The 21,708-nt window shown below is 54.2% G+C and overlaps 1 protein-coding gene across 1 annotated transcript in view; it reads right to left on the bottom strand.

The window, feature by feature from the left end:
* Nucleotides 1-5,362: 5,362 nt before the first annotated feature.
* PCP4 (Purkinje cell protein 4) overlaps nt 5,363-21,708 on the bottom strand; it is a 52,225-nt gene continuing 35,879 nt past the window's right edge. Inside the window, exon 3 of the mRNA XM_006754317.2 lies at nt 5,363-5,767. Coding sequence (XP_006754380.1) covers nt 5,640-5,767 — 128 coding nt within the window. The 3' untranslated portion in view covers nt 5,363-5,639. The remainder of the gene's footprint in view (nt 5,768-21,708) is intronic.

Here is a 21,708-nt window from a genome sequence, read left to right as displayed (position 1 = left end):
TTACTGTTGTAGTTCTGGAGGTGAGAAGTCCACAGTGAGGTCTATGGAGTCAGACCAAGGTGTTGGCAGGGCTGCATTCCTTCCGGAGGCTCCAAGGAGAATGTGTTTCCCTGCCTTTTCCAGCTGCCAGAGGCGCCTGCCCTCCTTGGCTCATAGCTCTTTCTCCGTCCTCAAAGGACATCACTCCAACCTCTACTTCTGGAGTCATTTCCTGACACTATCCTTCTGCCTTCCTCTTCTAAGGACCCTGTGATTACACTGGGCTCACTCAGACAACAGTACAATCTCCCTCTCTCAAGACCCTTAACATCATCATACCCACAAAGTCCCTTTAGTCGTGTAACATAACATAGTCTCAGGTTCCAGGGGTTAGAACGTGGGCACCTTTAGGGGCCATTATTCTATCTACCACCATCCTTGTTAGAATTCAGAGGCAAGAAGACCCCCTCAGGACTTGAATGAATGAGGGAGGCATGATGAGGGTCACTGAAGACTGAAGACCCCTACCAGTGCCCTATGTGGATAAGATATCTTATAAGTTACAAGACACATTGAAATTTAATGCCTTGTATTGGGTGATGTAGGTGTCAAGACTGTGGGCTCTCAGACCCAGGTCAGAAATCCCACCTCCTGCCTCACTAGCTGCACAACCCTGAGAGGTTCCTTAGCCCCTCTAAGCCTTCATTTCCTCATCTGTAAAATGGGGATAAAGTGCCTACTTTATAAGATAGTTAAAATTAAATGAAATCATACACATAAACTGCTCAGTGGCTTGTTCATCCTGACACACAAAAAAAGGGCTCCATTACCTTCCTACCATCCTGAGGACTTCTTATAGACCCACTTTACAGAGGAGCAAATTGAGGTCAGAGGAAGTTATGGTTCTTGCACAGGACATCACCAGTAGTAGTGGCTGAATCAAGCCAAAGCTTGGCTCTGCGGACCACACAGGTCCAGGGCGGTCTGCTCCCTCAAGAAGGGTAGGTGAAGCACAGGCACATAGAAATAATGAGAATGGTTAGTTTTGGGGGGTTCAAAATCTCCATGTCTAGGTCAACTCTACAAGGCAAGGAGCAGAGAAAGAACAGCTCTGTGGTTCCACTTTTGACAATTCTCTAGTTGTTTTCTCCATAAAGCCTGCTAGGGCCCTGACCAAACCCATTATTATTCCTGCCCTGTGGACCCTTAACGCCCTGCAAGGTCACATAAAGCAGCATTTCATTCATCCTTCAATTCTTATTCAGTGAAGCATGTTTGCAAAAGAATAAACTACCTCCAAAAGGGCGATGTGACTGAGTCCACGATCACAGCCACAAAGGACACAGAGCTAACGCTAAAGCAACAACTGAGTGGAAGTAGTGATGGGCAGTGGATATGAATCTGAGCCATGCAGTAAGCCAGCTGGGCAGTGAATGGAGTCCAATGTATCATCCAGTCTGATCACATTACAGTATCCTAGAGGCCCGGTGCATAGATTCATGCATCGGTGGGGTCCCTCGACCTGGCCTGCGGGGATTGGGCTGAAACTGGCTCTCTGTCATCTCCCATGGGTCCCAGATTGTGAAAGGGCACAGGCCAGGCCAAGGGATTTGTGCACCTCTAGTATGCATATAAGATCTTTGGTTAATCTCTTCCTCCCCTCCCCACTTCTCTCTGAGATTCATCAGTCTGTTCCATGTTTCCATGCCTGTGGTTTCCACTCCTGCATTGTGCATCTGCCCCCTTGGTGGTCAGTGTGTGTCATAGCTACCGGATGGTGGGCTGGTCGCTTAGGCTGTTTTATATATATGGGTGATAAAAGGAGCCCTGTTCCTGCAAAGGTGGGTGCTATGGACTGAATGTCTGTTCCCCAGAAATTCACATGGTGAAGTCCTAATGGGATGGTATTAGGAGATGAGGCCTTTGGGAGGTGATTGGGTATAGATGAGGTCATGAGGGTGGAAACCCATGATGGGAGTGGTACCCTTATAAGAAAAAGAGGCACCAAAGATCGCTCTCACTACCATGTGAGGAGACAGCAAGAAGGAGGCTATCTGCAAACCAGGAAGAGAGCCCTCATGGGGAACCACATTTGCAGACACCTAGATCTTGGACTACCAGCCTGCAGAACTATGAGAAATAAATGTCTATTGTTTAATCCACTCAGTCTATGGAATTTTGTCATAGCAGCCTGAGCTGACAAGATACTGGACACAGAAGACTGACCAAGGCACCCCACCTGCAATGAGTCTGCCATTGCAATCAAATGACTAACTCAGTCTAGGCTACCCTCTGTCTCTTGTGGGCCCATATATCTTGGAGCTCAAATCTTCTCATGCATCCTTCTGCATCTCTCTCCAAATGGACTTTTGCCACTTCCTGCAAAAACAAAAGTTTGTTTTGCCACAATACCAGCTTTGGCCCCAATTCAGCAACTTCTTGCCATTAACTGGCCCATTTCTCATGACCATTAGGCCAGACTCACAAAAGAAGAATTCTAATGGGCTGAGCTCACCCCTTGGGTCCGGTTTCTACCACTGACCCACTGGCTGTAGCCAAGAGAAGCAGAAGCCCATGGAACCCGGGGCTGGGCTGAGTTGGGAGGAAGGGTGTTGGTGATGGAGGCAATGATTGACTCTTTATCACATAGGTCTTCCATTACTAATGGCTGCCATTTATTAGACATCTACACCGAGCCAGGCTCTCAGGTATTTAATCTCATTTTAATTCCTAACATTTTCCATGCATCTTGCCAAGTAGATGTTATCATCACCTAGATGATAAGGAAACCAGGTTCTCAAGGTAGGTAACTTCTCTGCAGTCTCTTGGCCGACTGACCTATACACCAAAGATGAACCCAGTTCCAAGTCTCAAGTGTTGGGGTGCTCCTTGCCCAAGTCGGGATTGCAGAGCCACGTCCTCCAAGCTGGGATGTTCTGATAAATTGTGCTTCTGGGTCTGCAAGTCTGAGTATCTCCTTCTCCTGGGATTTGCCTCAATACTTCTCCAGCAACCAGCCACACACCCTGTTTACCTGGAACTCCCACCATCTTTCTGATGGATCGCTGAGAGTGGCAGTTCCGCAGGAAGACCTGGCTGACCCTCCCAGCCTGACCGAGCCTGCCTAAGCTGCCTCCCCTCTGTCCTGCTGCAGCATGAACCTTCCCATTTCAGCATCTGTTCATCTGGCCTCTTCCCACGCACCCTGATGGGGGATGGCCATGGCACCAAGCACATACGCATGGTAGGAGTTTAATAAATATGTGTGAAGCCCAGTTGAATTAGTGATGCTCCAAGCTGTTTGGGGGCACCCTGAGGGCGTTTCCTCCTTCCTTCAAGGGTGAACACTGCAGCCCACGGGGAAGGAAGGGCCCTCTGAAGCCTGGAGCCTAGGCCATCCCACCTTCCTCGGGTGCTCAGAGGTCATAGACTCAACACCCAGGCAGAGGAGGCAGGTTAAAGTCTTCCGCTTGCTGTTGGCTGGAGTTCCACACTCTCATGAATCCAGCTGAGAGGGAAAAATTAGACTCATCCCTGTGGCCCAAAGGAAGTCGGAGGTACCCCTGACCTGTGATCGGGATTAGGGCGATGTGTCAGAACCCTGAGGGGCCTCTCCCACCATCAGAGCCCTCACCCCGCTCTCCTGCACCGATGGGCCATTACTGCTGAGCGAGCGCTGCCTGTCCCTGGGAATACTGGACTCCCTGGGATGTCCTGCTTTCCAGGGACGGTCCCCTCCAGGGGGAGCAACCTCACTATAAAACCAGATCTGCTTCCAGGCGGGTCAGAGTGGGAGGAGGCCCGGCCACCAGGGCAGACACACCCCGTGAGGGAGGCCCTGCTTCCGGTCTGTGAACTGCTCAAGGATGAGGAACAATGGGGTGCTGGGAACACAGGGCGTGGAGGGATTGCATCTGAGTTATGTAAGCGGTTATTTTTTCACCAGCTTCCTTTCCGTGGGTACTTCAGGGAACTCCACAGAAGCCTACATCACACCTTCTCGTTTATGTGGCGTTTGCATACATACATACATACACACACACACACACACACACACCCCTCAGGAAGCTTTCTATGGCGTGTCCCTCAACCTGCTTCCCCTTTTCAGTGGAGACCCAAGGCCACCACGTGCCCCAGGGAGCCCTGCCTGGTCCCTAGGGCCAAAGTGATTCCAGTTAGCGTTTCTCTATTAGAAACCCATCCGAGGAACCCAGAGCTTCTGCCCCCACCCCACCCTCATCCCTGAGAATTATCCAGCAGGAGAAATCTCCTGACACTAACCAATCAACACATTTTCAGATGGATTTTTCCAGACAATTACTCCTCCCACGCCTGCCGGTCTTCCCCACCTGTGCCCTCATGATGGCAAACAGGAGCAGCTGCGCCTCTGCCCATCATCACCTTCATGCTGCCCGCGGCTCCCGCCACACCTTCCACCTGCACCCCCGCATGCGTGTGAGCTCACACACACACAGAGTCCCTCTTACCCCCACCCTTTCTCACACTCCACCAGGATCCTTGGTTAAGAAGCTGCCAAGGGGAACATACCGATACCCCCCAGAGGAACACCGTGTTGTCATGACTCTCAGGGTGCTGAGGGCAAGGTGTGACTTCCACACAGGTTTTCTCCTGGCAAAGTCCAAACAACAGCCAGACGCAGGGGGTGGAGGGGTATTGCCACCTGGGGCCCCCGGGCAGGCACACACCTAAGCCCCTGGCACTTGACTCCACCCTCCCCACCCAGTGGACCATCCCTGCTGCCTGTGGAGCCCTTGGAGGTGGGGTGTGCAAAACTGCTTACCTGTGAGCTTTGCAGCGGAAGCGATGGGACGGGAGAGAGACAGAGAGCGTCTCCAAGTTGCAGGTGTGGTGAGTAACCCTAAGAGGCAGCCAATCACAGCGCGAGGAGCTCGGGAGGTGGGGGAGACAGGAGGACCAGCCCCTGGAGCCCAGGTGCAGAGCACTGCAGTAAGTGGCAGAATGGCCCCCACCTGGGGGGCGGGGCATCCATTTGGAGCTCTGAAATCTCCTGCTGAGCTAATAACCTGATGGCATCTCCCAAACGCAGATGCATCCCCCTCCCTCATTCTCCTGCATGGGTCACATTCCCCAGCGAAACCTCTGAGTCTTTGGCACCCCTGGGTGCAGGGCTCTCTTCCCATCCCAAGAAGACAATGTATTGCAATTGCCATACATTTTAGGACTCTCCAAATGAGCCCAGCAGGTGAGAATGTGCCTCTTGCCCTCAGCAGGAGAGAGAAAGGACAGAGGCACCGTGTTTCAGCTCCATTCTTAAGGGAAGGGGAAAACAGACATCGGCTTACAGTCCTTCAGCAGTGGGAATGTCGCCAATCCATAGAAAGGGAGAGATAGAGGCAGACACTTGAATCACGCATCTTAGCGCCACTTTATTACAACACCAAGGAAAGCGGTTGCAGGAGGAATGGTACTGGAGATGAACACAGATAAAGCCACGCTCAGAGGCATGGCCTACACCTTCTACAGGGCATGAGCGAGTGTCGGGGGCTCTGTACATGCATGTGGGGCTGCGGGGCGTGTGCTGTGTGCAGGTGATGGCTCTCGCGGATGTTTTCTTTCATTGCTTGACGGATGATGGTTGAACTCGGTGTCTCCCGGCAGACTAGCAAGGGGCTCCCCTGCTAGGACTGGGACCCTGCCTTCTTCTTCTGGAATTTTCTGAACTGGGACTGAATGGCCACGGCCGCACGTTCTGTCTCGGGCGCATCCATGTCGATGTCAAACTCTTCTTGAACTTTCTTCTGCCCATCTGTAGCAAAAAAACACAGACAGGCAATCACTGAGCCAGAAGCCGGCAGGAAGGCGGGCGGCTGCTATGGAAGGGACAGTCCCCAGGCCGCCATGCAGCACACCACCCCCAGCACAAGACCGAGTGCACAAACCACTATCCAGTGGCTCCTGTCCTGACCCTCATCCAAGTCGGCCGCCTTCCGGCTGCCCTCGCTCCACACCTGCAAGGGACGATGAAACTCAAGGGCACAGTCTCAGCATCTCAGACATTTTCTGCACAGTTTTCTGCTTCTCGTGTTCTTGATTTATAGACAGTGGTAGACACAGCGACTGTGCTATTCCTACTTGTACTGCCTGTAGATACAGTGTACATGGTGCTATGGATAGTGACCCAGAGGCAGCAGATATCAGCTCCGAGTTAAACTCGAGTCTCTGTGTGAACTTTACCGCCAATGAGGTTTGCTTATTGAATTAAGGCTTCTGTTTTTATCACCGTCACACATGGACGACACCGTGTGACCTTCACAGTTGGGCTGAACTTTCACAAGTCTTACGTCTTGCTCTAGCGGACAGGCTGAGCAGCGTGTGGCTAAGGCAGAGGGTTTAACTCATTCACAGCAACGATGGTTGGAAACACCATAAAAGACAAATCAAAGTGAACACATGAGCCGGTGTCCCTCTGAGCACCTTACTTTTCGCCAAACAACAAAAACAAACAAGTAAAATGCTCTAGTCATAGGAGGGGAGAATCTTAAAACTCCTCAGTCCAGTGAAAGCGAATCGCCAGAGCCATCAAAGGCACCTGGTTTTTTTTAAATATAGAATCTGGGCTCACCCCAGACTCGGGGCTCCCCCTCTGCACAGCCACGGTGGGAGGGCTCCTGAGAGCGAGGCCAAGCTGGACCATCTGTGCCAAGAAGCCGGGTCCCACCGCCCACTTTCCCAGAAGGCGCTCCGGTGGCTCCAACGTGCAGCCCGAGTGGAGATCCAGCTCCTTGGTCTACAGACGAAGTGACAGGTAATCGCCTGCGGTCAGCTCGCGGCACAGCTGGGGCCCGGACCCAGCATCGGCGCCGCGGCCAAGAGCCGCACTGCCGCCTGGGCTGGCACCTGGAGCCCGGCAGTGTGAGGGGCACTGTCCAGGCTGGGAACGGGAGAATCGGGGACATGGAGACAGGACAGAAGGCCCAGGGGGAGCAGGGACAGGGCTCTAGTCCTGACTTTGTCACCAGGCAGCCTGAGTGCAACCTTTCACCTTCATGGGTCCATTCATTCACTTCCTCTCTCAGTGACGCGGGATGATAATGTCCAGGCAGCCCGGGCGGTGCGGGACACTGGGATTCCGAGACATGAATCAGGTTGTTCTCTCCAGCTTGCTCAGCTCTCTAAACAGCCTCAGTCTCTGTCTTAGAGATGGGTAGGTAGGTAGGTAGGTAGATAGATGATAGATAGATAGATAGATAGATACATAGATAGAGAGATAGCTAGATAGATAGATAGATGATAGATAGATACTAGATAGATAGATAATAGATGATAGATCGATAGATAGATAGATAGAGAGATAGATAGATAGATACATAGATAGAGAGATAGCTAGATAGATAGATAGATGATAGATAGATACTAGATAGATAGATAATAGATGATAGATCGATAGATAGATAGATAGAGAGATAGATAGATAGATACATAGATAGAGAGATAGCTAGATAGATAGATAGATGATAGATAGATACTAGATAGATAGATAATAGATGATAGATCGATAGATAGATAGATAGAGAGATAGATAGATAGATACATAGATAGAGAGATAGCTAGATAGATAGATAGATGATAGATAGATACTAGATAGATAGATAATAGATGATAGATCGATAGATAGATAGATAGAGAGATAGATAGATAGATACATAGATAGAGAGATAGCTAGATAGATAGATAGATGATAGGTATATACATGCATACATACATAAGAGAGAGAGAGAATAGGAATTCTCATCTATTTCACAGGCCTCATTTCAGAGGCAGCTGGCGGGGTGCTTTGCTGCTGCAGGTCATGGCACAGCCTCCTCTGATTTTCCCAGGGCCTAAGGGTCCCGCCTGCAGCGCTGCAATCACACCTCCATCTGGGAGCAGAGGACGCGGCTTTGCAAGCCTCGCCGACTGATCGCTCCGTGACCTAAATCAGTAGAATTGTTTTCTTCTATCCCAGATTGGCTGCCGATGCCCATAAAAGCAGAGATTTTGAGTGCATGTGTGTCTGGGGACTACGGGGGGGCCATCTATTTTAACCCACGAGCGCCCAGGTGACACGTGGATGGTCTCAGGGAGCCATTCACACTTTGATCTACAGCCCAGGGCCCTTTCTTTGGGGAGCTCCTAAGGGTAGGATGGTCGGGAGGGGCAGGAGGCACAAGTCAGTGCTGTCGAATGTTTCATGAGCATCAGCACCCGAGCTGAGGCTGAAGAGCACGTGCCGGCGCACCTGAATGTGTGTGCCTGCAGCCCTCGAGCTCACAGCAGCCCACTTGCTCATGGCAGCCCACATGCTCACACAGCAGCCCACGTGCTCACACAGCCCACATGCTCACACAGCCCTCGTACTCACACAGCCCACGTGCTCACACAGCCCACGTGCTCACGGCAGCACACGTGCTCACACAGCCCACGTGCTCACACAGCCCACAGCAGCCCACGTGTTCACGGCAGCCCACATGCCCACAGAGCAACCCACGTGCTCACACAGCAGCCCTCGTGCTCACGACAGCCCACGTGCTCACGGCAGCCCTCGTGCTCACGGCAGCCCACGTGCTCACGGCAGCCCACGTGCTCACACAGCCCACGTGCTCACGGCAGCCCACGTGCTCACACAGCCCACGTGCTCACGGCAGCCCACGTGCTCACACAGCCCACGTGCTCACGGCAGCCCACGTGCTCACACAGCCCACGTGCTCACGGCAGCCCACGTGCTCACACAGCCCACGTGCTCACGGCAGCCCACGTGCTCACACAGCCCACGTGCTCACGGCAGCCCACGTGCTCACACAGCCCACGTGCTCACGGCAGCCCACGTGCTCACACAGCCCACGTGCTCACGGCAGCCCACGTGCTCACACAGCCCACGTGCTCACGGCAGCCCACGTGCTCACACAGCCCACGTGCTCACGGCAGCCCACGTGCTCACACAGCCCACGTGCTCACGGCAGCCCACGTGCTCACACAGCCCACGTGCTCACGGCAGCCCACGTGCTCACACAGCCCACGTGCTCACGGCAGCCCACGTGCTCACACAGCCCACGTGCTCACGGCAGCCCACGTGCTCACACAGCCCACGTGCTCACGGCAGCCCACGTGCTCACACAGCCCACGTGCTCACGGCAGCCCACGTGCTCACACAGCCCACGTGCTCACGGCAGCCCACGTGCTCACACAGCCCACGTGCTCACGGCAGCCCACGTGCTCACACAGCCCACGTGCTCACGGCAGCCCACGTGCTCACACAGCCCACGTGCTCACGGCAGCCCACGTGCTCACACAGCCCACGTGCTCACGGCAGCCCACGTGCTCACACAGCCCACGTGCTCACGGCAGCCCACGTGCTCACACAGCCCACGTGCTCACGGCAGCCCACGTGCTCACACAGCCCACGTGCTCACGGCAGCCCACGTGCTCACACAGCCCACGTGCTCACGGCAGCCCACGTGCTCACACAGCCCACGTGCTCACGGCAGCCCACGTGCTCACACAGCCCACGTGCTCACGGCAGCCCACGTGCTCACACAGCCCACGTGCTCACGGCAGCCCACGTGCTCACACAGCCCACGTGCTCACGGCAGCCCACGTGCTCACACAGCCCACGTGCTCACGGCAGCCCACGTGCTCACACAGCCCACGTGCTCACGGCAGCCCACGTGCTCACACAGCCCACGTGCTCACGGCAGCCCACGTGCTCACACAGCCCACGTGCTCACGGCAGCCCACGTGCTCACACAGCCCACGTGCTCACGGCAGCCCACGTGCTCACACAGCCCACGTGCTCACGGCAGCCCACGTGCTCACACAGCCCACGTGCTCACGGCAGCCCACGTGCTCACACAGCCCACGTGCTCACGGCAGCCCACGTGCTCACACAGCCCACGTGCTCACGGCAGCCCACGTGCTCACACAGCCCACGTGCTCACGGCAGCCCACGTGCTCACACAGCCCACGTGCTCACGGCAGCCCACGTGCTCACACAGCCCACGTGCTCACGGCAGCCCACGTGCTCACACAGCCCACGTGCTCACGGCAGCCCACGTGCTCACACAGCCCACGTGCTCACGGCAGCCCACGTGCTCACACAGCCCACGTGCTCACGGCAGCCCACGTGCTCACACAGCCCACGTGCTCACGGCAGCCCACGTGCTCACACAGCCCACGTGCTCACGGCAGCCCACGTGCTCACACAGCCCACGTGCTCACGGCAGCCCACGTGCTCACACAGCCCACGTGCTCACGGCAGCCCACGTGCTCACACAGCCCACGTGCTCACGGCAGCCCACGTGCTCACACAGCCCACGTGCTCACGGCAGCCCACGTGCTCACACAGCCCACGTGCTCACGGCAGCCCACGTGCTCACACAGCCCACGTGCTCACGGCAGCCCACGTGCTCACACAGCCCACGTGCTCACGGCAGCCCACGTGCTCACACAGCCCACGTGCTCACGGCAGCCCACGTGCTCACACAGCCCACGTGCTCACGGCAGCCCACGTGCTCACACAGCCCACGTGCTCACGGCAGCCCACGTGCTCACACAGCCCACGTGCTCACGGCAGCCCACGTGCTCACACAGCCCACGTGCTCACGGCAGCCCACGTGCTCACACAGCCCACGTGCTCACGGCAGCCCACGTGCTCACACAGCCCACGTGCTCACGGCAGCCCACGTGCTCACACAGCCCACGTGCTCACGGCAGCCCACGTGCTCACACAGCCCACGTGCTCACGGCAGCCCACGTGCTCACACAGCCCACGTGCTCACGGCAGCCCACGTGCTCACACAGCCCACGTGCTCACGGCAGCCCACGTGCTCACACAGCCCACGTGCTCACGGCAGCCCACGTGCTCACACAGCCCACGTGCTCACGGCAGCCCACGTGCTCACACAGCCCACGTGCTCACGGCAGCCCACGTGCTCACACAGCCCACGTGCTCACGGCAGCCCACGTGCTCACACAGCCCACGTGCTCACGGCAGCCCACGTGCTCACACAGCCCACGTGCTCACGGCAGCCCACGTGCTCACACAGCCCACGTGCTCACGGCAGCCCACGTGCTCACACAGCCCACGTGCTCACGGCAGCCCACGTGCTCACACAGCCCACGTGCTCACGGCAGCCCACGTGCTCACACAGCCCACGTGCTCACGGCAGCCCACGTGCTCACACAGCCCACGTGCTCACGGCAGCCCACGTGCTCACACAGCCCACGTGCTCACGGCAGCCCACGTGCTCACACAGCCCACGTGCTCACACAGCCCACAGCAGCCCACGTGCTCACGGCAGCCCACATGCCCACACAGCAACCCACGTGCTCACACAGCAGCCCTCGTGCTCACGACAGCCCACGTGCTCACGGCAGCCCTCGTGCTCACGGCAGCCCACGTGCTCACGGCAGCCCACATGCTCACACAACAGCCCACGTGCTCATGGCAGCCCACGTGCTCACACAGCAGCCCAGGTCCTCACAGCAGCCCACGTGCTCACGGCAGCCACCTGTTAGTACCAATGACATCCACTGAGGCGACACCTTCACGCTAGGGACTGTCACTCACGAGGCGAGTTAGAGTCCCTAGTCCTTGTCCTCCCAGGGGAACCCCTGTGTCTACTGTGTCATGATCGCAAGGGGGACAAGTGAGCTTTGATTCAGACAGAACGGAGAGGTTCCCCTTTAGAATTGAAGTGTTGCCGCAGCCTGAAGTTTTGGAAAGGCCTGATTCATCTTTTTTTGTTGGTCATAACAAAAAACAGCAATATGTTTTGACAAATGATAAATGAAGGTGCAGAAAATTATGTGTATTTAGGGACTATATAATAAGACAGTAGGACAGGCCAATAAAACAAATTTCACAATTATATCTTAAACTAACATCTTCAGCCAAAAGTGATGTATAGATTCCCCCCTCGTTTGGAAAACGGGAGCGTGTGTGAAGAGCAAAGCGCTGGGACGCCAGGAATCGCCACCTTCCCTGTATTCTGCAGTCGCGTGTTCCCTGGGGGAGGTCTGCATCCTCCTTCCTCCGAGCTGGCCGGGGGCGTATGAGGCTGAGCAGGGGGACCCGGATTGTGGGGAAGAGACAGCAAATTAGATTCCGTGGCCCAGGGTCCCAGGAGCTGGAAAAGCACAGCTCTGAGCGCCCCGACTCAGCAGGGGCGAGGGATGACGCCGGGCGTGATCTGGAGGGACCACAGCCAGGCCCCAGCCTGAGGGCCGCTCTGCAGGGCCTCCGCCCTGCACTGATGCATGTCAGTGAGGTGCCTGCCGGGCTCCCCTTCTGTGCCCTTGCGATGGAAACAGCTGTGTGCAAGGGGGCCCTTTAAGAGGCCCTCACCTCCCCTCCAGGACAGAGGCGGGGTGCCCACAGACAGCACCAGGGACCCTTTCTGCTGCTGACACCCAGAGAGGAGATCTCGGCCATGTCCGCTGGAAGCAGAAGGGCGCACCTCATCCCCTCACCCCACATGGCAGTTCTGCAGGGGCAACGCTACCTTACACCACTGCTTCCTCTCCTCCTGTCTGTGGTCCACCACCCACCGCAGTGTGAGCTCCATGAGGGGGGGCATGGCCTGCCTTACTCAGCAGCTCACACAGGGCCCAGCTAAGGTTTCTCCGTGGGGGATGGGGGGGTGGGGAACATCTAGTAAGTGATCCAAGTCTAAACACAGGATGCCTCAACTACTTTGCAAAAGCTGCTTGCTCCCCAGGGGATCCGGGAGAATCGATAGCAAATTCCCTCCTTCAGTAGAGGGTCTGGCATGCCTACTCAGGGCCCGGGACCATGCCAGGTGCTAGGAGAGAGCAGAGAGCAAAGCCAACCCTGCTCTCCTGGGGGAATGGACGGTAGACAGGTACATGCACAAACGAGTAATGGAATTTCAAAAATTCCACAAATGAAACAGTGATGACCGGGAGAGCGTGGTCCAGGCGGTCAGTAAGGTCTTGGGGAAGGAGATGGTGTGAGAAGAGGCCTCCTGTCCCCAAGCCAGCCTACGACCCCCTGCCCAGCGGGGAGGGCCACCGGGAGCCCATCGTCGGCAAGAAACAACACTTTTTGAAAAATTAGTCTTGACTTACACATTCACAATCCAAGTAGCAGACTTCCAGTCATTAGCATAATTTTTTTTAAAATTAACAGATGTGCAGTCACCTGGGGCAAAACAGAGATATTCATGGATCCTGAACTGCCCAAGATGTAATTTAAAACAAAAAAATTGAAGCTCACATCACTCCAAAACATATCATATTAACCTCCATGCTTGATTAAAGGGACTCAGGTATATGTTTTGAGTTTATGATGATGTAAAGTCCTTGCCTAGAACAGTAAGTCATGAACACAGGGACTTACACACACATTCACACACACACACACACACACACACACACTCATACACACTCACACTCACATATACTCACATACACACTCACATACTCACATACACACACACAGTGGTAAAGGCTTTCGTTTACATATTGATAACTCACCACATTTTCAGATTTATTTTACAGCAACAAATTACCTCCTGAGGCCTAATCCTATGGATCAGAAACTCGTGCCTGAGCGTACATTGGGCTATAATCGTCCTGAGTGGGAGTCTGCCTGGTTAGGAGGTGCTATAAAAGGACCCACGTGCCGCACGCCACACAGAAATAACAGTCATTTAGCTAAAGTATGCCTTGCAAACGGGGCATTAGCATGCCAAGGTCCTCAGAACGTCCCACCTTCTTCCAAGGCGGAATAGTAACGTGGAGAGAACTAACAGCTGTCACCTGTGTCGCTCTTGATATAGTTCAGGTGATTGACACCGAGCTTGCCTCCCGGCCTCTTAGCAGGTGTCACCCTCTCCCGCACCAGGGCACCACCCAGGGCCACGGAGAGCCCCGTGGTATGATTTCCTCCACAAAGACCCAAACCCAGGCCCTTGAGGCAAGGAGAGCAAAGAGACAAGTAAGAAAATCAAGTAAGGATTGGAATTTCATCCCTTAAGCCTCAAACTGGATCAAAATAGACTCAGAGAACAAGGCATCTACTGTTGGAGAAAAGGTCAATCCCTCCCAAGGAAAAAAGTAATAAAAATAAATTTATAGGCCTCGCACCTCACAATGCACCCAGCACTGTTTCATGAAAGCCATGGCAAAACCAACACAACGCGTTCCTTTAAGAGCCAGGGATGCAGCCGGAGAGGGCGCGGGATCTCAGCTGGTTGTCACTGGTGTGGCGGTCCCTCCCTCACTGCGCAGAGGGGGTCCAGCAGGTGCCCAGCAATGCCGCTCCTGCCCGCTGGCTCGGGTTTATGGGACGGGGGCTGCTGGTGCGGAGAATTGCAATTTCCCGGGTCTTTGCTAAGCAGCAGAGATTAACGAGCAGGTCGGGCATTAGCAGGGGCAGGCAGGGGCTTTCTGCATCTGAAGTGTTCTCGCATCAAATAAAAATGCAATTCCCGTTTCTGCTAACTTTCCATTTACCAGGTTCGCACCCTCTTTGGCACTCACCGCTTTTTCCAGGAGATAGAAATCCTCTTTTGCCCTAAAATAGAGGTTCTCCCCCATCACCCCCTATCTCTCTCTCTCTCTCTCACACACACACACACACACACACACACACACACACACACGATCCTCTCTGTTCACACCGAGCTTTGGTTAATGTGGATCCCGATTTGGGAGGCTGAAAGCCACAGCTTGCTCCCAGCTCCCCTGGGTCCTCTGCTTCCCACGGTCCCGTTTCCCTGGTCTCTAGCTGCCTGCCCCTGGCTTTATAAGATGACTCCCCAGCTGTGATATTTACATCATCAAATGAATCCCTGGAAGAGGATGAACACTGATGAGATCAGGTATCTCTTTAAATTCATTAAGGGAACAAAATAAGACAACTCTGACCAGTGGGCGGCCGCCATCTCCCTGTGTCCTCACAGGGTCAGCTCTCTGTGTGTGTCTGTGTCCCCGTCTCCTCTTCTAAAAAGAACCCAGTTATACTAACTTGGAACCCATCTTCGCGGCCTCGTTTTAACGTAATCACCTCTTTAAAGACTCTATTTCCAAATAAATTCACATCCTGAAATACCAGAGGGTTAGGGCTTCAACACATAAATTCTAGGGAGGCCACAACTCGGTGCATAACATAGTCAAACTGCCTATATTTTCTAGCAAGGGGGGCGGGGGATGAAGGCAGGCCGATGAGGTCTGAGAAACAGGTTCACTAGGGAAGGCTCCTATCCAAGTTCCGCCTGCGGGAGCGCGGTCAGCTTCTCCTTTCTGAGGCTCCACTCCTTCCCCGTGTCCACAATGGGGATGGCAATGCCTCCTGGTTTGTTTCTCTCCCTGGGGATTGGAGGGGCGTGGAGAGGAAGCTCTCTGTGTGAAGGGCAATTACAGGGGAAGGGCTATTTCCTGAGATGGTGGCCCGCACACTGGCTCACCCCATACTCTCTCCTTCCAGCTTCTCTCCCACCGCAGGGCTCAGAGGCTGGTGGTGTCCTGGGGGTAGGACTCAGCCACCGAGGCTTAGGGTCAGGCGGGAGCATCGAGGCAGGATCTGAAAAGGCAGTCCTGAGCCCCGGGATGGTGGCCAAGCACAGGGAGGCCCCACTCCCAGCAAGCTCCGGGGCAGAGTGGGTTTCCCTGGGGCAGCTGCAGGAGCACGGCCTGTGCTGGCTGCCACATGCTAGCTAGGCAGTGGCAGCAGCAGGGGCTCCTGCTGGCATGACCAAGGGCGAGGGGGGTGTGGGGGGGGGGGGGGGAGGACGGTGCTTCCATGTGCATCGTCCATAGCTGTGCACAGTCCAGGCTGGGTTTCCTGCCTTCCAGACATTCTACCGAACCGAGCAAGAGTGGATTCTGTTGCCTGCACCACCTTGTCCTACGGGCCCGCCTGCTTTCCGGGGGTCTTGGGGGAGACCGGGATGCTGTGGAAGGGAAGGCGTGACCCCATCTTTAGGGATCAGATCACAGGCTGTACTTTCTGGAGAAAAATTTGAATGAAAGTAGGTAAATGAGAGCCCTCTCGGGGAGAAAATAGTGTACCAAATGTTTCCTTCCTCTTCTGGGCACATGGAAATGCCTTCCCAGGAATCGGCAGCTAACTTCCCGAACAGCATCCACTCCAAAGGGCCACGGCTTGCCCCTCACAATGCTGAGCAAGCAACAGGCACCTCAAGCTGACAGGGGAGTGAGAACCCAGCCCCCCCTGACACGGTGGACCAGCCCTCCAGGCCAGCCCGCCAGGCAGGCAAGTGCTCAGGAAACTCCGTGAGCAGAAATGCATGGGGGCCGAGTCTGCTTGTTGCCTCCATTAACCTCCTTTTCTTAAAGTTAAAAAACCCCTGATTTGGGACTGAGTCGATGGTTACCAAGATTCTGGTCAATATGATGTGAGTAGAAAGAAAGAAATCTCCTTAAATGAAACCTAGCAGACACTCTTTGCCTTTATTGCTTGTTCTGTTTGCTTCCTGCTGGCTGGAATGGAGATGTAATGGCTGGTGCGCAAGCAGCCATATTGGACCGTGAGTTGGAAGTCTCACACCAAGGATGAAAAAGCATTCATACAGATGCTTCCTGCTCCTCGAAGCTACCCTGACTCCCCTCAACTACCTACCTCCAGGTTCCTTTGATGTGAGAGAGGGACAAATGTTATTGTTCCAGTTGTTGTTTTAGGATGTTTGCTTCTTATAGATGAACCTCACCCACTTACACATAGTTCATCTGAAAACATTGCATGTCAAGCTGATGACAGAAACAGTTATGCTCACGGCTGCTCAAAATCTCAGACTCCAGGCTGCCACCACCCCGGGGTCCCCATCTGGTCACCCGCCTCTCTGCACTTCTCAGGTGCAACAGAAAAGGGAGCAGAAATAGACAAGACCGCAGACATCTCCGCCTTCCGTATTTTAAAATTCCCCTCAAACGTCCTGACCGTGGCCAAGGGCTCCAGTGGGAATGTCCTGAGGATAGGGACGGCTTCTGCAGAGGTGGGTGCCTGTTCGTGAACGTGTCTATTTGTGTGAACGAAGGTGTGCACTGGGTTCTGGGAACTGGGGGGTTTGAGCTCCACGCACTCTGGTTCCTCATCCCACAGCCTCAGTCTCACACATCCCTTTCCGTGTGTTTAAGGCAAAGACACATGGCATCGCTCCTGTCTGTTTCTTTTAAGGACACTATTTTAAGATCTCGGGCCAAGTACTGATTTGCTGGAAATAGCTTTTTAGAGGTGAGTCATCTTAAGCTCTGGGCTTTGCTAGTCTACTTACCAAGAGGCTGGGTTCACATATTTGTAAAGAGAATAAAATCAAGTCCCCACAAAGGAGTAAAGTTATGTCGTTCCGGACCAGGAAGCTGAGCCACCTGGGGAACCCAGACTCAGAGGACTAGCTAACCAAAGAGTGTGGCTTCCATTTTTACATTATTTAATAATAATGTCCTGACAACTGATCCCAAGAATAAATGGAATCAGAGTGCTTTCCAAGGCGGCGGCAAAGTTGTGCACCTGGCTGGTGTGCTCAGTGGTTGAGCATCAACCTATGAGCCAGGAAGTCATGGTTCGATTCCCAGTCAGGGCACATGCCTGGGTTGCAGGCGCGATCAGTGATTCTCTCTCATCATCGATGTTTCTGCCTCTCTCTTTCCTTCTCCCTTCCTCTCTGACATCAGTAAGAATATTTTTTTAAGAAAATGGAAAGTTGTGGCGCTCCAGAAGAATTCAGATGTGGGCTGTGCTTGCCCGAGGAGCCATCCCCGCTGTTCAACCGGGGTCTTCCATGTGACATTGTGGCAGGAGAGCAGGCACCTGCCCTCTGTGCACCCAGCAGAGCCCCCTCCACAAGTTCTTACAGGTCCCAAGTCAAGCAGTGTGCTTTCATTTCAAGAATTCCAAACACTGGGCCATTTCAGTGGCAGGCAACAGGATCCGAAATCATTCCATTTTGAAATGGGTTTGTTTGTTTTAAAGAGACACATAATTTCTCAAAGGACCAGCAGGGAAATATCCCTCGGAGCACTCTAATGATTACCAGAGGTTGTAGAAGTATTTCTGTCTAGATCAGGAATGTAAGCAGTGATACAATATCCATTTTTGGATGCTATAGCTCGAGGGAGCATTAATAGAGGCTGATGTTAAAAAAAAAAAAGTGATGGGAGAAACCAATTTAGATAGAAGGTTAGGGAGCGTCTAACATCAGTCTGTTGGAGAGCGGAAGTGTTCCCCAGAGCAGTCGCATCGTGTTCAGCTGAACTGAAGAGCGATACGCCCGGGGTTGTATTGTGCCCGCTGTGAATGGCCAGGGTGCCTGACAGGTGCCTTCCAGCCCACCTACATCATCGGCAGGATCTGAGGGGTCCGTTCAGCTTTAAGACATGTGTACAGGACACGGCTGGACATGTTATCTGCAGGTAGCTCACCACTGGGTCTTTCTAGGAACCAATTCTAGCTTTGCATGAACCCATCTGGCTCCTGATTTCCAAATTATAGTTCCACTCCCCCGTGCACTGCCTTATTTTAAGGTGTCGATGGGCTGGATTTATAGAAAATGCAAGGGAGACATTTCAAGAAGTAGCTGTAACTCACTGTGCCATTGCCGTGCGGCTGGCGAGGGTACAGGCTGGCAACATCACGCACAGTTCCAATCTTTCCTCATTTTGTTGAAATACGTTATTTGTTATCACACGTTCACAGCCGGTAACAGTCCTATTCAGATTCTATCCATGTGCCTCTCCCCGCTACTGCCTCCACCAGGAAACAGCATTCCATTTCTCCTTTGCACGCAGCCCCCGTGCCTTCCATATTGTCAGAAAATAAACCTGAAAGAAGCCAAATGTCTTCTCATGTCCCGGGCCACGGACAGCCACACAATCCTCACGTGTCAAAAGCAGACAAGAGCCTAAAGACGGCATCATCCCACAATGAGGAACCGGGGCCCAAAGAGATGGATGACTCACCCCAGGGTTAACCACGGGCAAATGGCCAAACCGCAGGACCGCAGGGACAGGGGCTCTGGGACTCCTCCTCTGCCCTCCTCCCCCCTTCACAGCAAACAAAACAGATGTGGTTCCGTGCCTGATCGGCCGAGCAGCTCAGAGGCCCTGAAACCAGGGGAACGGCCTAAAAATAAACCCACTAAGAGCAGCCCACGAACATGCCAGGGCGGCTGGAGAGCAGGTGGCGCGCTGCCAGCTGGTCCCTGGTTAAACCCAGCAAAAGCCTGACGCTAAACGTTTCTCTATTTTCTCCTGAAATTCCTAGGAAACTCTTACTGGGTACGACTACCCGGAGGACCATTTCCAGCTCTCTCCTGGCCAGAAAGGGGGTGTCATCTACTCCAGCAACTTCCTGGGCGGGTTCTGATGACCGCCCCTGTGGAAGCACAGGGTGGAAACGCCTGCATATGGACTGAGGGGGACGGGTTTGGGTGAGTGCATGTCCATTCGCATTGCCTTTGCCTTACAACCCGGAACCCGGAAGTCTAGGGAAGGTCGGAGGCATGACCTTGATGATTAGCAGAGTCGGCGATGCTGTGTGTGGGACGCGGGTTCTGCCGTGCAAAGGTCCTGGTGCACTCGGGCCCTGCGCGCCTGTGACAGGAGGAGGCTGACACGGGAGTGTCAGCGTCTCCCACGGGAAAGCGTCTGTCTGAGATGGAGGAGACGGTTCTCTAAATGACTGCGGAGCGCTGTTCGATTTTCAATTACCTCGGGGTCTGGGCGGGCGGAATGGGGGAGAGAGGTGCTTCAGCACAAAAACAGCAGCAGGCTCCATGGCCATAATCGTAAATTACTGAAGGAGGCTCTGGCCAACGCATGAAGGCAGCCCTGTGGCTGTCTCCCCGCCCCCTCCCCGGCCCCGACCTGCGTCTGTGGGATCAATACGTGTTTCAGCTGCTCAATGGTCACTCAGTCCAGATCCCAACAGGAAAAGGGGCGTGGCAGCTGGAACGGAGGACTGTGGCCAGAACCCACAGACTCCCAGAGGGGGCGGGGGGTTCGTGTTTTGGGAGGAGGTGGGTAACCTTCAAGGGGAATATAATGTTTAATGACTTATTACATTAAATCTATTAATATGCAAGTAATTAGCCTCCTCCCTCATGACAAGGGGCCAATTGCTATAAAAAGGGGAATGATAAATACTTCACATTAATGCTGGGAAAAACAGAGTTTATAAATAGTTACATTCTAAAATCAGTAATCCCACAATACACATTATGCTTCTTCCCTCCTGAATGTTCAAAGTGTGGTTTATATTAAAGGGGGTCACGTCCTCACTTTTTTAGGGCATAGACCCTCCCTGAGGTACCCAAGAGAACCACCTCTGGCTGGGGAAGGAGAGGGGTGAAGATTTGGGATCTGGTTTGTGCTGAATTAAAAGAACGAGATGGTCATTGCTCGCAGGTTTAAGCAGCTGGTGTTACAGTCACAAGTCTGAAGGTTTTTTGTTGTTTTGTTTTTAAAACACTTTTTTTTGAATATGGTTTTTTTATTGATTTTAGAGAGGAAGGGAGAGAGAAAGATAGAAACATCGATATCAACACAGATCGGCTGCCTCCTGCAGGCCCCCTTCTGGGGATCAAGCCGGCAACCCCGCTTGTGCCCTGACCAGGGTTTGAACTGGGACCTCCTGGGGCATGGGTCACGCCCAACCACTGAGCCACACTGGCGGGCACAAGTCTGAAGTATAACTCCAGGTTGTGAAGCTGGGGACTCCGAGAGGGCCCTAGTGACACCGGATCTGGTCCTGGGGGCCTCTCTGTTACCACAGTTAGCGAGATATTAATGAGGGGAAGGAAGCAAAGTGTTTACTTCCCCAGGAAGCTAAGCTGCACACCCTAGGGCATGGGATCCTAGCATCATCCCACCAAGGGGATTAACTCCCCTCCCCTCCTCGCTCCAGTACCGATTGTGTGTATGGGAGGGGCCGCAGGGGAGGTAAGGACATGCTCAGTGAAGTCAAAGTGGTGCGGGGTGCGTGCTGCCAATCTAACCTGGAGAAGCAGAGTTGGCTGGGGGCGGACCCCCATGCAAGCCTGGGGAATACAGCTGGGGATGTTTGGGAAGTTGACCCGTTCTTTTGAAAAAGCTTCTGGTTATAATCCCAGGAGACACAGCGCTGTCGCTCCCTCGGTGGCCTGCACTGGCCCTCCTGCTCGCCTGTTCTCTCTCCATAGCCAAGTGGCGGGGCGAACTCCAAACGCAAGCTTCAGGGGAGCCTGGGTACCACAGCCCAGTCGCAGGTGCTGGCCGGGACTAAGCCTTCACACGGCCCAGGCTCTCAGGACGTTGCCTCTATTCCTGGCCCTCATTTCCATGGCGAGACAGACGGAGATGGGCCATCGGAGGGGCATCTTTTATTTGCCACAAATAAATCTTGCCACCAGACCGCATCCTCTCTTGTGGGTCCCTGGAAATGCTTTTCCTCGAGACACCACGGGAACCCCACTTCCACGGTAACATCTCCAGGACCGTGGAGGCCCACGGTAGCATCTCCTACATCTCACATCTGGACCGCTGGCTGGAGACAGCTCAGAGCTGCATCCATCCCAGAGCAACATCAAAGCCCCGGCCAGGCGACCACGATTCCAGGCCTCCCAGAATCCCTGGAGTCACCCCCTTCCCTGTGGCCAGGCCGGCAGGGTGAGTGACCACACCCCACCCCTGTTTGGTCCTGGGGGCTGGGAGCAGCTGTACCTCCCTGCTGCTCTGATAAACCTCACTTTC

This window comes from Myotis davidii, unplaced genomic scaffold, assembly GCF_000327345.1.
Source record: "Myotis davidii unplaced genomic scaffold, ASM32734v1 scaffold512, whole genome shotgun sequence".
In the NCBI taxonomy this organism is placed as follows: Eukaryota; Metazoa; Chordata; class Mammalia; order Chiroptera; family Vespertilionidae; genus Myotis; species Myotis davidii.
Note: the sequence above shows the minus strand (reverse complement) of the source record. Positions and strands in the feature narration are given on the sequence as shown.